At 39.9% G+C, this 17,117-nt stretch overlaps 2 protein-coding genes across 3 annotated transcripts in view; one reads left to right on the top strand and one right to left on the bottom strand.

Moving 5' to 3' along the window:
- Positions 1-938: 938 nt before the first annotated feature.
- Positions 939-12,193, bottom strand: LOC137193806 (WW domain-containing adapter protein with coiled-coil-like). Its single transcript, XM_067605186.1, has 13 exons — positions 11,891-12,193; positions 11,400-11,433; positions 10,322-10,511; positions 9,686-9,777; positions 6,290-6,405; positions 5,964-6,058; positions 5,529-5,801; positions 4,826-4,942; positions 3,327-3,475; positions 3,014-3,105; positions 2,118-2,301; positions 1,563-1,690; positions 939-1,473 (listed from the first exon to the last, which is right to left on the bottom strand). The coding sequence occupies exons 1-13, from the start codon at positions 11,929-11,931 to the stop codon at positions 1,404-1,406; spliced, it is 1,581 nt and encodes a 526-aa protein (XP_067461287.1). The 5' UTR covers positions 11,932-12,193; the 3' UTR covers positions 939-1,403.
- Positions 12,133-17,117, top strand: part of LOC137193805 (MAGUK p55 subfamily member 7-like) — a 34,754-nt gene continuing 29,769 nt past the window's right edge. The window contains exons 1-4 of one of the 2 annotated variants that reach the window (XM_067605184.1): positions 12,133-12,222; positions 15,102-15,136; positions 15,481-15,599; positions 16,636-16,713. In XM_067605184.1, coding sequence (XP_067461285.1) covers positions 12,149-12,222; positions 15,102-15,136; positions 15,481-15,599; positions 16,636-16,713 — 306 coding nt within the window. In that variant the 5' untranslated portion in view covers positions 12,133-12,148. Of the gene's footprint in view, positions 12,223-13,282; positions 14,318-15,101; positions 15,137-15,480; positions 15,600-16,635; positions 16,714-17,117 lie in introns of those variants that run through there. The other variant, XM_067605185.1, reaches the window with a different exon arrangement.

The raw sequence follows: 17,117 nt of genomic DNA, 5'->3' as shown, positions 1-17,117 counted from the left end.
ACCCCCACCCCTTCCCCAACCCCACCACCCACCCCTCCCCAAAAAAAGTGTGCACATCAGATCTGGTGGAAACTATTCAAGGACAAGGAAAAGAACAGCTGAGAGACAAAAGGAACTCGCTTTGTGGGTGTAGAAGTGTACGACTGCATTTTAATGTGATCTTTCCTGTTTATATAAAAAGTATACCGTCTCGTCATGAATGAACCCTTCAAAGAAGCCGCCAAATCTGGCAAGAGTCAGCTGATAAAAGGGCTGCAGCCATGACGGCTGAACAAAGACAACAATGAAACAAAACATGAGTTTCCTTCTTGAAAGAAAATTTTTTTTTTCCATTGATCTTTTCTGTTATGACTACAAGGACGTAATCAATCATGTGCAACAATAATTTACATCAATGTAAATTCAGTCACTTTGCTATTCTTTTACACAATCTCTTGCTACGCTGCACACAGGAATGAAGTATTTCCCCAATTGGACTTGGAGGACAACAAAATGTTGACAATTATACAAAAAAAAAAAAAAAAAAATTCGCAGAAGGGAACAGCCAGCAGGGCTACAACTGAATACAACCTCATATGTACTAGCAGCCAACCTAGGTCCAATAATGTAGGCTTTCGCACAATGGCTCTGAAACATCTGGAGTGTGTTTGACATAACTAGCCATAACTTCCCAGTGAATTTGCACTACTGGAACCATAAAGCAGATTCCCATCAACTGGGATGAAACAACTGAAGCACATTTAAGCATTTTTCAGAAAGGTCTGGTCGCTTAATCTCATGTCAAGACATGTAAAACCGATCCAGCTCCAAGACACACCGGGATGGCGAAATCACTGACGAGTATAGTGAATTAAAAATAACATTAGTAACATCACTGCCATTGAATCCATAAATCTCAATGCATGACTCACCATGAGTGACAAAGTCCATTTCAGAAGTTCAATTATAAGATGTTTTAGTTTATTTTTCCAAGAATGAATTGTAATCTTTTCCTGACCACTACACATCAAAAAACACACCAGAAAACAAGTTAACCCGATACAATACACACAATCCAAGGTTCACAGTCCGAAAAGGTGCTGTCTGAAAAGAGCCTCAGGTCCTTTCTGTCCACTTGTTAAAGTGTCCGACTCGGTGAACCATCAGTTTCACCTTTCAACGAGAGCAATTCATGTGGTGGGACACTGGAAAAAAACAATTTTTTTTTTAAAAAAGAGAAGAAAAGAAGATGTTCAGGATGATGGAGCTCCATGTTGTCAGTCGCCGTCTTCTAACAGCTTTTCTCTGTTGCTCTTACAGGGAGAATAAACAGGCTGTAGCAGCTCACTGTCCGTGCCTATTCCTCTTTCATTAAACATTATTTTCATCCATCCATCCCTGTCCTTCCATCTCTGGTCAGGTCCTCACACCATGTAGGAGTTCTGGTTCTTCAGCTTGTCCAGCTCTTTGCTCTGCTGCCTCAGAAACAGGATTCTGTAGTTGAGGGAAAAAAAAAATGTGAATGTGTGTGTATGATTATCAGTACATGAGCATGTCTACGTAAATGTAGTCATTTGCCTCACCTCTGTTCCCTCAGTGTGGCCTGAATTTCACTCACTCTGACCAGGGAGCGAAGGTTTTTCATCTCTGTGCAGATCTCTGACATGTACAGACTGCCCATGTTGTGGATGTCCTCACGCAACCGAGCCGCCTGACAGACAGAGTTGAGGGCGTATTGTTAAATTAGGACAACAGTGTTATTTTGTACAACATATGCAGTAAACCTGCTGTACAAGGAACAAATTACCTCACTGATGCATTTTAGATTTAAACACGACTTAAGCTCTATAGTTATACTAGCAGGCTGTAGCTGTAATGCTCATTGCATGATGGAAAACTAAATGATTAGATGGAGAAAAGAGATTCTAACCACTAGTGGGACAAAAGATGTAAAGTTTAGCTTTAGGGGGGCATCTGAGAAAAGGCTATGTTGATACAAAACAAACAAATATCAAAACATCTAGCCAATCTCAGCGACTGTAGACTGATATTAATGCTACGCTTCACATTGCTCAGTTTTACATGAAAGTCAAAGTCAACAACAAACGAGTGTTTGTGCTGTATCTGAAGGACTCTACCTGTTTCTCAGTGGTCTCTGAAGGCCATCCTTGGATATGTCTGATGAGACTCTCATCAAAATGAGCAGCCAGGGTGGGAGTGAAGGAACTGGGGGCATCAGCCTGGGTTTGACTGGTGCTGCTGGAAGGGACGTGGGGCAACGCGGCACCGGATATGCTTGATCCAGTGTACAGGATCTCCTGGCTGGTAGAGCAGAGAGAACTGATCAATATTTCCTAATGCTGGAATACTGATGTTTTGGCAGATTCATCAGGAGTATTACAAATTATTCCATATATAGAGTTCATTTGTTCCTGTTAATTATTGTGTCAGCACTGCTCATCATATTTTGATGAAACTTGAATAACAAACCTCTCATCAATGTATTACAGCTCTTAACTGCCATGATAAGCCAAGGCGGGGTACTATAATTATATGCCAAAAAAAAAGGAGCTGCATCATCAGAATATGATAAAGTGTTGTTGGTTTTTTGTGTTACGACTCAACTTTGGATTCATGCAGCAACACATTTCTTTCCCTACAGTTTTAAGCCACCTCAACTGAGAAATGAATATAAAAATCACATATCAAATTACACTTAAAAACAAGTCTTTCCATTACCATTACTCCTAATGATACACTGTCAACAGTTTTCATTTTTCTGCTGTAGAAAGTCCTTTTTTTTTTTTTTTTATAAAGGGATGTTGCTGCTGATTTTTTAATACAAGAAAAATACAAGAAAACAAAAAACAAAACTAGACAAGTGAGAAAATATGCTTTTTTTGTAATTTGGGCAAACTGGCTTTTTAATCTGAAAGCCTTTGTGGCTTTTTATTTGTTTGCTTTAACTCCAAGGAATCAGTGACCACAAATAGAAAGTGCTGATGAATTAAGTTATTTCTACTGTGGAAACTACCTTCTCTGCTGGAGAGTCCTGGGATCTTCTGGACGCTTCTCTGTGGTCTGAGCCATGGGGGCTGAGCCTTGCTTACCTGAAGACATACTGCCCTGATGAGCCAAGAAAAGATTGCAAGAGAAGGGAAAAAAAAGTCAATGAAAACACAGGGCATGTGGTGGAAAACATAATAGATAAGGTGGCAGAAACAGGGGCAGCCATAACAAGGTTGAAGAGAGAGACAGTGAAAAAGAGGATGTGAGTCAGTGTAACACATAAACACTTCTATTCTTCATATGAGATTTTTCTATGCTGCTTTAATACTGGTGCTCACCCTGGTTTGTGAGGACGCAATGCTGCCGGGGTGCACGCCCAGAAGGGATTTCTGGTTGCTCTGCGGTGTGCCGTTTCGTGGTGAGACGTACGGTCGTGGTGATGATGCATCTGACGTCAGAGACACAGGGGACTGACTGGAGTGCTGGGCTGCAGGGGTAGAATCAGTACAGAGTGATGGAGGATCATTACAATGCTTTCCTTTGATGCAACACACACACACACACACACACACACACACACACACACACACACACACACACACACAGGTAAATACAAGCTTTTGGCCTTGATGAATAACAAGAAATGTATCAACACTAGCAATACTTTATGAAAACCAAAAGCCTGCAGTAGTCCTTGCTAGGGGTAGATATTAGCAAACGTGATTGGTCGGTTAGGCAACTTGAAAACTAGCTAAAATAAAAAGCTATAGTCATAGAATATGAGGGCCCTCAGGTTGAATTCTGCTAAAACAGTCTGGTACACTTTGTTACAGCTGGAGGAGGGCGAGATTCACTGGAATACACCTTTGTTATTCTACAAAGCTGATGTCAACCTGGAAACCTCTCACACAATACACACAGTTCCAAAGAGGTTTTTCTTGCCAAAATCATTCCTCCTGTTCATACTGGCCATTAAAGACACCCACGCCTGCTATCATTATTATTATTAGTCATATTTCTATTATTATCATCATTATTATTGTTGTGCTTCTCTACGTCTCTCTGTGCCCTCCCCGCCTCTCTCTTTCTCTCTCAACCCAACTGGTCAAGGCAGATGGCTGCTCACCGAGAGCCCGGTTCTGCTTGAGGTTCCTTCCCGTTAAAGGGGAGTTTTTCCCTTGCTGCTGTCGCCAAGTGTTTGCTCGTGAGGGAATGTTGGGTCTCTCTAAAAATAAAGAGTACGGTCTAGACTTGCTCTCTGTGGTGATTTGGTGCTATATGAATAAAATTGAATTGAAATGAAAAAGATCCCTTCCTACTGTGCTTTCAATGTAAGTGATGGGGGTTAAAATCCACAGGTCTTGCTTTGTGCGAAAATGGAGGGAATTTTGTACTAAAAAGACAAACTTTAGAGGATATCCACTTTATTTGCCTCATTTGGATGGCTGCAGACTCATATTAGCTTCAGATAAATGTTTGAGTGCGTTTTTGCTCAAAATGAGGACTGACTCCATCACTTACACTGAAATCACATTAGGAAGGGATCATTTAATGACCAGTGTGAACAGTAACCAAAACCCATTTCAATGTTCATTTGGGCACCTGACTGTTGTTTTGGGACAGATGTTTAAAAAAAAAAAAAGTAAGCCTATTCTTTCATTTCATGAAATGTAGAATTTCATTGCCAGAAGGTCAATAACAACATATGGGTTTCAGACTGAGGTAAACAAACTGATTTATCAGGATAGAAACAGCAGGATTCTTTTAAAAAAAAATAATAAAAAAAGGAAGTTTAGTTTGTGATAGCAGATGGTGAGAAAGAGCGAGGAGATCGTACCTTGGTTGGAGTGCTGAGCAGCTGAGAGCAAAGCAGTGACGTTGAAAGCAGGTCCAGCAGTGAGGAGCTTATGAAGCACAGACCGCAAGGAAGCTTGGGTGACAGCAGCTGCCAAGACTGGAGGGAGGAAAGAGGAAATGTACACACGTACACACACGCACGCACGCACACACACGCACACGCACACACACAGGTGAGTGACCAAAGACACGCAGGTGAGTCCACGACCATGCACAGTTAAGTTGGAAAACACAGTGAAGATAAGAAACAAATCAGTGGAAGGATTTTATCTTTTCACCAGCCACAGTAACTGGTTCTCTTCTATTTAACTTCTATTTAACTCAAGGGTTAAACAAGCATGTGTGTGCCAGGTTAACACAGGACAGCAAGAAATTTATCATAAATGACAAGAAGTGCACACCGTGCTAAGGTACAGCTGTGCGCAGTCGCCTGTTAAACAGGATCAAAACAAACACAAACACACACACACACAAAGGAAGGAAACACTGACATTTCAGTTGTTAACACAGGACTATCAATCAAAAGCTGTGTGATACATGCCATAAGGGGAACAGTTGGTGGCCCCACTATGAAGTAGAACCACTCATAGGAAATGTTAACGCGATGCAATAGCCATTTTGTTATCCGCAACCAGCACCAACAAGTTGCATTAAAGCCACTTCCTATTAACTCCCATCCTCACCCTCATTGAGCTTAGCCATGTCCATGCTGCCGTTGTTCATCTGCAGAGTAGCCTGCAGCGCTGGCAGGAGCTGATGCAGGAGGGCCGGGTCCTGGAGCAAGGCAGGCGACTGGGATTGGACAGATTGAGGCAACTGCCCCGTAGAGGAGGAAGAGGAGGAGGGCATGGTGGAGGGGGTGGAACCTAATGCACCAGGAGCAGAGTTGAGGCTCTGAGAGGAAGAGGAGGAATGGCCGGAGTTGGATGCTGTGGACTGGTCCCCTGAAGTGGTCTCTGTGGCGACAAGCAGAGCAAGACAACATGGCACTGTTACTTAACACAATATTTTAAACACCAGACAAACCAGAAAAAAATCTTGCCTGTATCTCAGATGTTTATTCAGAAAGTGATCAACAGAAGATGGCAACAAAGTCAGAAATTTAGCTTATGTCATACTTGTGGCTTTGTCCTGCAAGGCCTCTTGTCTGTAGTCCATGTCCCTGGGGAAACTGTTTGCCGCCATCTTGACTGAGTCTTTCTGTCGTTGTTCTCTGGAGGAGATAAAACAGAGTTTGAAAGCAACAGTTACAATATGTAAGATGCACACTGCAGTTACACTGTATCCTAAGCTAATGAAATTCTGTTACGACCGGTGCACTGACTGCTCTTATAATATATGATTCTGCATGACAAATCTTCATTTCTGTGTCAGGTTAAAACTTCAATATTCTTGAATATTCTTTTTTGAAATGTATGTTATAATTTCATTAAAGCGGGCTTGCCTCTCCAACAGGTCCTTGGGCTTCTCCCACTGGGAGACCTCAGTTCTACAGTTGTAGTAGTATTTCTTCCCAGAGGAGCTGATGTGTTCGGTCCAGTCGTCTGCTGGGTCCTGGTGCTGAGACAGACAGGGCGGGAGATGTTATAAAGGTTCAGAGACATTATGAACACATTAAAGTGTATCACAGAAAAAAAGATGAATGCAGACCTTATACACGTGCAATGCAACAGATTCACTGTTCAAGCAATTTTGTCAGACAAATCATTTTGATTCGATAATGGAAGTGAGTGGATACCAGTGGCTTTAGAAATGAAAAAATATGAAACACTACAGCACGGTTTAGGAAAAAAATCAGAAGCAATGTTAAGTAATGATTTGCAAGTAAATGGGATATAACTTGTATGGTTCTTTTAAAGGGATCAAATAATACTTTTTGTGATTTTCTGTTATTTATATGATGTTATGATGTCAGATATCTATGCTAAACATGGTCAAAGTTCCAAACCTTAATATTAACATATGCAGACTTATTCTCTGCAAGTCAAAAGCCCCGGTTTAAACCTGCTCTGAACACTTTTTTTCTACCTTGCTGACAAGCTGACACATAACCATAAACGAACTTTGTTGCTAAGTGTTCTCAATTTGTGTTCTCAACGTCAACTTCTTAATGTATTTGAGAAGTTGACGTTTCAAGTAAAGAACGAGAAAAAGTAGTGAAATTCTGCTCCTACACTTGGTTTCATGGTTTGTTGACACAGTCGGAAGTCAGCCGAGCCTCAGCGTCCAGAAACTAACCAATCAGAACAGAGTGGGCTCATCAGGAGGGGGGCCTTATAGAGACAGGAACTAAAATGACCTGTTTCAGACAGAGGCTGAACAGAGGGGCTGCATAAATTGTCAGTATGAATTAAATTAGGAGTCTGAACTGCAAATCATGAAAAGATATTCAAGTAGAGCCCCAGATTTAAAATACAGACTCAGAAATATGCATAATATGTCCCCTTTAAGGATCATTTTATGATTTCAAATGTGATCACAACATGAGACAATCCTGAAGGAGGTTAACATCCCTCACTTTCCACCCTCGATAATGGATAAGGGCTTTTCAGTCTGGATAGGATTTGGTATGTTTAATATTAATGATCATATTTCTACTGATAATTCCAGTCATTCCAACAATTCCAGGACAGGTATAGTTTACTGTATCATGTTTGTTTTCCCTATTTACCACTGCACAGTTTAAAACTGACCTGTTTTGCACAAGAGGCCTGGGCCCCAATGACTGGTATTTCATTGTACCTCCATGATACTGTTATTTCAGGATTTCTCTCTTAGAAAAGGAATAAGCATGTTTTTAAGTAAGATGAATATGGACAGTAGTAGCAGATTAATACCATCAAAAAGGAATGTGATATCACATTGGTTGCTGCATACCTTGCAGTTTCACATTTTGCATCTACCATAATAACAATATTATTATGGTAGAATCTCATCTCTGTCAAATAGAATCCTCTTTGATTTATCCGGGGTTTTCAATACTTATAATACTGCAGTATTATGTCTAATCTCCTACCTTGAATCTATAGGATAGCACACAACGGATGGGAGTCGAGAACCAGTTCCAAATTGTCCAATCCATCAGCATCGTATGCCACTGAGCTCATCAGTTCCTCTTATCGATGCCTGGGCATGTGATGTTGATGGAAGGAAAAAGACGGAACTCAACTGCGAGGCAATGCAGCCTCCAGACTGTCTACAGCACGCGCATGCTAGAATTATCTTCAACTATCTTGTAATTCATCTTTGAAAAAGGGAGAGGTTGTAAGCATTTTTTGATTTAATGAGCAGATAATTACCTTTGCGGGACAAACACGAAGTATACTGTGAACTTCCTACGCCGTCACTCAGAGACTAACGTTAGCAGAGCGGAGCAGCCATCAACGGTAACTAATGACACCGACTGACCAACACACACTGCAGCATTAAACAACTCAAACCAACTCTGAGGTGAGAAAAAGAAAATAGAAAATAACTTGGTGCCCAGTCTACTTCACCTCAAAAACCCTGCGGCCGCTCAGAGTGTTGGACAATGATGCTTTCCCCTGAGCTAACGGTGCAACAGAGAGGCTGCTCTCCACTGCTGGAGACATAACATTAATAACACAACGGGGCACTCCTCATCCCTCTTATTTTGTTATTCTTATACAGGCAGGAGACTGTAAAATGCTTTCAAATTCATTCATTCATTAATTTATGCAGTTAACTTTTGGTTGTGGACCATTTATCTTATCTACCAGTTATGTTTCCTATATTTATCAGCATGCAAGGTCATTGACTAACAGTGGAGATAATAAAACCGTTGCATTGACACTGAAACCCTGTGTAGACCTACTTTTTTCCAACACAAAAAACTGATCAGGAATCAATAAGGGAATCAATAAAGAATGGGACTGATAAGCATTATCGATATCGGCATTGGTATCAATAAAATCTTAACAATTCCAATCCCTAAGCAAACTGATGTACCTTTGATAGTAAGAGGAGACAATAAACAAAGAAGCTTGACAGCTGCAAAAGTCAAACAAGGCTATTTAATTTTAGATTTTGACAACCGCAGGCCTCCGAAAGATGGACAATAATTTAACAGCTAATCAGATTGATCCGGGCTTATGAACTTCAAAGCAATTCAGAGAAGAATAGATTGGCATAATTATGAGTAGGCCTTAATTATCAAAACAATATTTACTCTGTAATCCTCCTAAACCTGAACTGCAAAGCGCCTGTGCCTCAAGTCTCTTCCTTTGCTCCGTGTCTTTCTCTTCTTTTAAAATCACTCTTATGTTGGATGCACAAAGGTGAACAAATGGGAGATAAACATGCTACCTTTGGCTACATATTTGAAACTAGCTTGCACAGTAAATATCCAGTCAAACCATGCTGCGTATGCACATGCAAAATTACATTAGTAAACCTTTTTGTTTTGTTAATCTGTCATGATGTTGACTGTTGATAGTTTACTATGTTAAACCAGATGCTCTGTGTTCATTATTTTAGTAAATCAGTGTCAATCAGTGTCAAACCAGTTAAATATTGAGTATCCGGTCTTATTGCTCAGTATAATCACTGAGAAATGGATTCATCTCTCATTCACATGGACAAATGGCAAATCTTTTTAACAAGGAAGCTATAAATCTAATCAGATCATCTCCTCTATAAAGAGAGCCTGTTATATAAATATGAAGCTTCAATCATGCCCTGTTGTTGGTTCACAAAAATGCCTGAATACAGAGAGACTCTCCATAATGCCCTGCATACCATGTTCCTAAGTAGCGTGACAACAAATTGTTACAGGAAACGCTGAGGGTATAGCATCAGATAGCGCTGGACAACGTCTTACCCTGTCTGCAGGCTTGCTCTGAGTCGCATGCGAGTCGGAGCCATGGTGGGAGCTGTTGTTGTGAGAGTTCTCCTGAGGAGAACCGCTGGTCCCTGCAACGAAGCCATTTATCAAGTAACAGAAAATACACAGTGTTCTAAGCTGCAGAGGACTAAATCCACCCTGACAGCTGCAGCCACCAAGTGAACACTTTTTCGTTGCATTTTATTGTTTTAGATCAGCATTATTTACATTTGAGCAGTAATAGCAATACTGTAAACTGATGGCAATGAGATGACAAAATGAGCCAAAGCTTTATTTTGTCCACTTTGACAGCTTCTAAGTTAATGTTTTGCTTTTCATCAAACTCCGCACTTACGTATCCTCAACAGTGTTAAGAATTAGAGTGCATATATGACAAACAAGTCCACACAGCATGTCAGCAATCAACACAGAAAAAATGTCAAGGTCAAGTTGGTGCAATAAAATTCACATTTCGAAGTTGAGGTTGAGAGCCATTAGTTTTCCAGCAGCCACAAGCATTTGATGTTTTCTATCTGTCTCAGGTTACTACAGCACCAAGATGCTGTCTTTCCCTCATTACAACCCTTAAAAGTAAAACTAAAAAATGCATGCATTTGCAAGACCACCACTTACCATTTTTTCCTCTAACTGTGTGGGAGGTCTTTGCCTTGCCATGTCCTGTGCCGTCTGCATGTCTGCTGACAGGACTTTCGTCTGAGCGTCGCAGCATCTTGTAAGGGGGTGTGGGATCCGACGAGCCATCACGCACCTTTTCGTAACGGTGAAGGCTGCTGGACTGGCTCTTTGGCTGAGATTTATGGGTCTAGAAAGGATAAGCATACACTTACCAAACCGACACTGGTGCAGTTTTCTTCACACACGCTCGCTCATAACTAAGTTTCCTTGTGGATGTAATGACGTCTTGCTGAGGACATCCAACATCACTTAGAGTTATAGTAAAGAAACATCAAAACTGCAATCCATGAAAATAAGTAACATTCAGAGTGGAGGAGTTGAATTTGACATCTTCAGACTCATGGAGCATGAGATGTTGTGATTCCAGCTAGACATTATGACATAACATTTGGCTGCAAAAAGAAACAACTATACCAGAGAGGTAGTACTTTGGCTTCAGTGTTTGTTCAATGTATGGGGGAAATGTATGTGTTTGCAAGGCCTGTATTTTATTTTTTACAAGGTCTTCACAGTCTCAACTCAAGAATTAAACTATACAGTTAAGACATAAGGAGTCTATTTTGTGCTCAGTGATTTGTAGATCCACTTGTGAACTACTAGAATGTAGCAGGCTATGGCTTTGTTATCTTTTGCTTATTTTGTTAAAAATTACTGTGTGAAATGTGTGTTTCTGCATAAAATATACAAATTTGAGCATAAAGCCAAGCTTCTTTGACTTAAGACTTTTGTTGAGTGTAGCCTTCAGGAAGAACTATACTGGTATATAAATGTATCCCTCCTTGACAAGCCAGATGGTGAATATTCAAATAAGTCAATGTATAGAGTATCTTCAGTGGTTTATTTTGTTTAACTGGAGCTGGGTTAGTTAGTGAGACCTGACTCACTCCATGGATATAAAAAAGTATGAGTGGGGTTTCCCTAACAGCAATATAACAAATTAATGATTATCTGAGTGGAAACGTATTTGACACCTTGATTAGCCACGTTAGTGTTGAGTGGCAGGTTGAAGTCATACCTGATAGGATTGTGAATCCCTTCTGTCGGTGCACCTGTGTAGACACAAAGAACAAACGTTACTGAAAGACACTTTACACTTGAACTGCTCGTTTTCTTGATTTAGCAACACATTTTTATCAAACACATCTTAGCCAATTAGCTACTGTTAGCTAAGTTAGCTTAATTGCCACTTTAGCAACAGCTGCTTGCTTATCTTGTCACTTACAGCAAATAAGTGATGATGTTTAAAAAGATATGCCGCAAAATGTGTTGAAAATAAGCACGGCTTATAGTTATATTGTCAGTTAGCTATCGTTACGTTAACATTAGTGGATTACCTAGAGAAAATACCCGGAATTCATCGCCTATTGCAGGCAAACTGCTAGCTAGTAGCGCCGATAGCTAACGGTTACCAGTAAACATAAATAACCGACTTAACGGTTGCAAATCAAAAAATGAGCTACACTCGAGGGCTAATTATTCTAACGTGGAGGTTTGTGCTTAATTTACCCATCGCTGACTCTTGTTGGTTTCCTTGCATACATCACCATCAAGGCCGTGGTGATGTGTGTGTGTGTGTGAGGGGGAACCGTGGCCTTCTGTCGATCTATCTGCTCTTTCACTTCTCTCTTTTCTTCGGCTTCTTGGACTCAGTCTTTCCTTCCCAACAGACACCTACACGCCGCGCAACAAGTACCAGCACTGCATAGCGGCTGGTCTTTAATCAGAACCACCCTCAGTGCATCATCTGGCATGTAGTCACGGTGTATGCTTGGCTCGGGCCGATGTAGCTCAGCAGAAAGCAGCAGAGGCAGGAGGAAACGGAGAAGACGGACTGCGAGGTAATGTTTAGCTAGAAGACGAGTTCCGCTCTTCCCTTTCAAATTATCAGTGTCATTATAGAAGGTGCAGTTCACCTTCATGCACCAACATACCTGACACACCAGGACTACTGTCAGAAACAAGCACTGTGTTAACTTGTCTCTTCTCAAAACATTATTAGTTATGTACTTAATGTCATCTGAAAAAAACAGATTATTATTATTTTAGGAAAGGTACAGCTAATTACATATAGTTTTCTTTAATACAAATTGCAGCTTTTATCCCAAGTACAGTCTTTCCACAAAGCCCTCAAAATGATTGACAGAGCTAATACTTCCATCTATTAAAGGTGCAGTGTGTAGGATTTATTGACATCTAGCAGAACGGACTTGGCAGAAATGAAATATAATATTCATAAGTATGTTTTAATAAGTGTATAATCACTTCAAAATAAAAATTGTTGTGTTTTCGTTACCTTAGAATGAGCCCTGCAATCTGCAACCTCATGGCTAGATGCCACTAAATCCTACACACTGGTCCTTTAAAACTGCATAGTCAGAATTGGCTGCTTTTGACTGGGGTCCCCCAGGACCCCAATACATTGGTATTTTTAAAAGCACTAATTAAAACAGAAACAGAAAACAATGATGTGAAATCATTAGGAATGAAAAATTGGAATGATAGAATAAAGCACCAGTGAGATATAACAAAAAGTATACCTCCGGGGTCTGTCTTATGCCCTAGTCGGTGGGATTAAGGTTAAAGATCCCTTCCACACAGGCATTAAGACAAACAAAAACACTGTGCATGGAACAATAATGTGTGTCTGATATGGTTTTTCCACAAAGAAAGAATAATTAACCACCAGACACAGGAACAGTTTCTTCCCTCGTCGTCAAACTTATGAACAGTTAACTCACTGTGGCACTGTGCAATAACCTCTGGACATTTTTGTTGTCATATGTATGTTAAATAAAATCCAAGACACACAAAACATAGTCAAGATATAACACTATATTGCACTATGCAGCAGTCACAGGACATGGGAGTGCAGAAACTATTCAGTCTTTTAAAATAACTTCCTCTCTGCAGGCCTCCATGGAGGAGTTTGTTGGCAGCATCGCTCTGCATCAGCTGTAATGTTATACAACAAGTTATCAGCATGTTATCATTTTATTCCTTTGGTGACAATCTGGTTTCCAGAATTTAACTGCACCCAGGACATCTACATGCAACATCTGCTTCTCAGTTCCTGTTTCATACGCAGTACTTGAATTCAGGCCTTTTATTTTGAAGGCCGTGGCTACATTTCCGTTATTAGCTGTTTGTGGATCACGTGACGCAGCTGAAAACTAAGCTAGCTAGTGCTGTGGACTCCTCCTCCGAGTCCGTATCTCGTTGGCTGGCCATTTTCTGGGACACACCCACGATCTAGTCTGGTCTGATCTCTTCGTATACACATAAGTGGCAAAGAGCACCGTGCTCTATGTTTAATACTGTCTTTTTCTCCTGGGGCTTTATTTGGTGTGTGCAAAGAATGAGACATGATTAGACATTCTGATCCTTTGGTCAGCAATAGACGAGTAACAGATGAGTCTTGCATTTACTCCACAGCCCGTAGTAATAATTTTTATACTTTGACCCCTAAATGGAATTTCTCAATCAACTTCTGCAGACAGGCATAACATAATATCTGAGGATGGTGGACTGCCCTCAACAAATATCTTGATTTTATCCCCTTAAAACTCAAGAGGTAAAAGAAAGCAGGCAGATTTTGGAGCAGGGAACCAACATGATGCAACTGCTGACCTCTGATTCCATTAAATAGGCGTGAATGTTTGTCTGACGTGCAGTCATATGTGGAAAGTGAACTAGTATAGACCAACATTATATCTAGGGCCCTGTGATTGTTGTATTGATTGCCTGCTGGCTTGATTTAGGTCAGACCTGACACATATTGACTGACTAAGAGACAGTCCCTTTACAGTCTGGCCAGTTGAACACCAGGCAAGCTCTCGCTACAAGTAGATGTTCAGACTGCAGCTCATGCTCCTCTATGGTTAGTGAAGGGATATGGCCTGCATCATCTGGGCCTAATGACATGGACAGTCTGTGGTGAGTGTGATTTTGGATTGTTTTGCTGAGTTGTTATTTCCACTACCTAAACATTACTACCCAAGATTAAGTTTAATAGCCAGTACCTGTTCATTACCATCCCTGGTATTTCATTATATTCAGGCCTTGGAGCATTAAAACAGTTAAAACTAAAGCCTGGATATTGTCTAGTCTGGATACTGGGCTAAACAGGTTTACAATCCTACTGTAAATTCTGTCATCAAACTAGTGCATATTTTAAAAACTGATCGTCATTGAAATTTACAAACTGAGAATCTTTGTTTAATAGAATTTTACATCCGTGAAAGCAAATAAAATCAATTTCGAGCAGTTCACAATATAGCCAGTTATTACCCAGTGTCATGTGTTATGTTTCAACTTTTGGTAGTTTTATATGGGATCATTGTTAGGAATATAAATCAATGAAATCTGTATAAAGCAAAAATAATTAATTCATGTGATAAGAAGGAAGAACCATTAATAGTGAATAACATACAAAACATCATTTATATGGCTTTATGGATAGTGGAACAGTACAGTGCATTGATGTTGAAATATTTCATACCAGCATTAGGGGGCAGTAATATCTCAGAAGAGGCTACTTAAACATACAGTACAATGAGCAAAACAAATACATTTCTTTCCTGTCTCTAATAATTTCTATTCCTCTAGCTCACGCGCTCATCTCTCGCTTTACTGGAAAATAAGGAGAAAATCTCAAAGTAAATAATAAAGCAAATAACTAACTGTATTGGAGTGTCATTATTTGTTTTTCTTTTCTCAGAGTGAGAAGGATGCTGAGCCGAACAGAACACAGAGGTAAGTCTAAAGAGTCTAAAGGGTAGCAGGATGTAGGTGTGCATCATAGGAAATCACCTCCCTTTTCCTGGGCCGTCTTAATGTATAAAATACATGCATTACTTCAACATAAAGCAATAAGCACAGTAACAGTGAGTCTTGTAAGGAGGTCTTATGGGAGGTTTTTTTTTCTAAATCACACCTTCCATTTAACCTCTGACCTTTCTCTTTTGGTTCTTGACCTCACCTCATAACTTTCAAACACACTCTGTAAATTAATAACAGGTGCAGGACTGCTCATTGATGTGGTGTTCGTGTGTGTGTGCGTGTGTGCATGTGTGGGTCCTGCCCTCCTCCTCATACAGGCGTGTGCAGACTGTTATCATCAGTGATGTCTGGAACAGAGTCTCATTCAGACAGAGAGGAGGACTACAGGTTCCTCCACAGTATGTTGATGGAGAAGAAGCTTCACCTGCTCTTTAAGGTGAAGACATGTTTGTGCTGCGGTGTTTCGTGCTTGTATACTTTACTTTAAGTATTCCGATCCTTTACTCAAGTAAAAATAGTAGCAACATAGTGTAAAAATACCACATTATAACAAAAAATCCTTAATTTGAATTGCTACTTAAGTGAAAGTACAGCAGTATTGTCAGCAAAAATGTACTTAAGCTTTCAAAAGTAAAAGTACAACACTATGCTATTTAGTATTATACAGGCAGTATGACACTATTATACTGTATATTTCAATAATTGGTTGTTATTACTAATGCATTGATATATATGTGGCACTTCAGTGTTGCAGCTGTTCAAGAACAAATTTTTAATATTTTACTGACATATATATATATATTCACCTTAAATTTATCTACAATATACAATGCTTTATAAGATGATGATATAGTTATGATATAGTGTAAAATATTAATCTGTGTAGTACCACCACTACTACTACGTAACTACTACTTCCCACTGCCAACAACCTAAAAAAAAAAAAAGTAAATAGTATAATTTTTTGCTTCAGAAATGAGTTAAGTAGAAGTTTGAAGTAGCAGAAAATGAAAATACTCAAAGTACAAGTAGCTCAAAATTTTACAGTACAGAACGAGAGTAAAAGTACTTAGTTACATTACACCTCTGTTAAAAACAAAGAAGCAGGTCACACACAGTGAAAGCAGTATCACTTAGTGATTTGATACAATAAGTGTTACCATTTATTTATTTTGATCATTTTACAGGTTGTGTTCTACATAACAGATCTTTCTATAAGTCGTAAAATTTTCCTTATAGTGATATTATTAGCTGATAATAAGACAAAAAGTACAACTGTAAACAGTGAAACAATTTGAGACTAATGCACACAAGAAATAAAATGATTAAGTGGTATCATTTAAGAGAGTCATAGTATCACTATAAGTATAAGAAGTGGTAGTATCCTGATTAGTAGTAACAGTAGAAGTGACAGTACATGCCTTTTTACTGCAAAGAAAACCTTTAGTGTGATACTTTTACTGACTTGACAGATACACGAGCGGCTGAAGCGTTTTGAGAAGCGAAGCCCCAACCCCGTCCAAGAGCATGCGGCGAGTCTGGCCTCAGATGTAAGTGACTCCCTCCAAACATCTTTTGCAGATAGACACGCTGCCCAGAGGATGACAGTTTGACAGCGGAGGGAACAGGGAAGATTTCTCATCGTTCAAATTGTTTCCTCCGTCATACGGATGACTTTCCTGTCACACAGAGGCACGAGTGGAACGTACATTTTTCTTATGTGTGCTGAATTATGAAATGTTATCTCAAAACTCTGTCATCTCGGATATTATCACTGGAAAAGATGCGTTTTGAAGCATATATCGTTTTGTGTTTGTGTGCCAGGAGTTAGGTCAGTGAGGACAGTGCAGAGCAAGAGGCTGCTAAAATCATTTTGTGTGTAGTCTAATGTTTCAGGTTGGAGGAGTACAATTAATTTCAGAGTCAAGATGAAGTGACAGAGAGCACTCCCACT

Source organism: Thunnus thynnus, chromosome 12 (assembly GCF_963924715.1).
Source record: "Thunnus thynnus chromosome 12, fThuThy2.1, whole genome shotgun sequence".
NCBI lineage: Eukaryota > Metazoa > Chordata > Actinopteri > Scombriformes > Scombridae > Thunnus > Thunnus thynnus.
The sequence above is the reverse complement of the archived record's forward strand: the minus strand, read 5'-3'. Positions and strand labels throughout refer to the sequence as shown.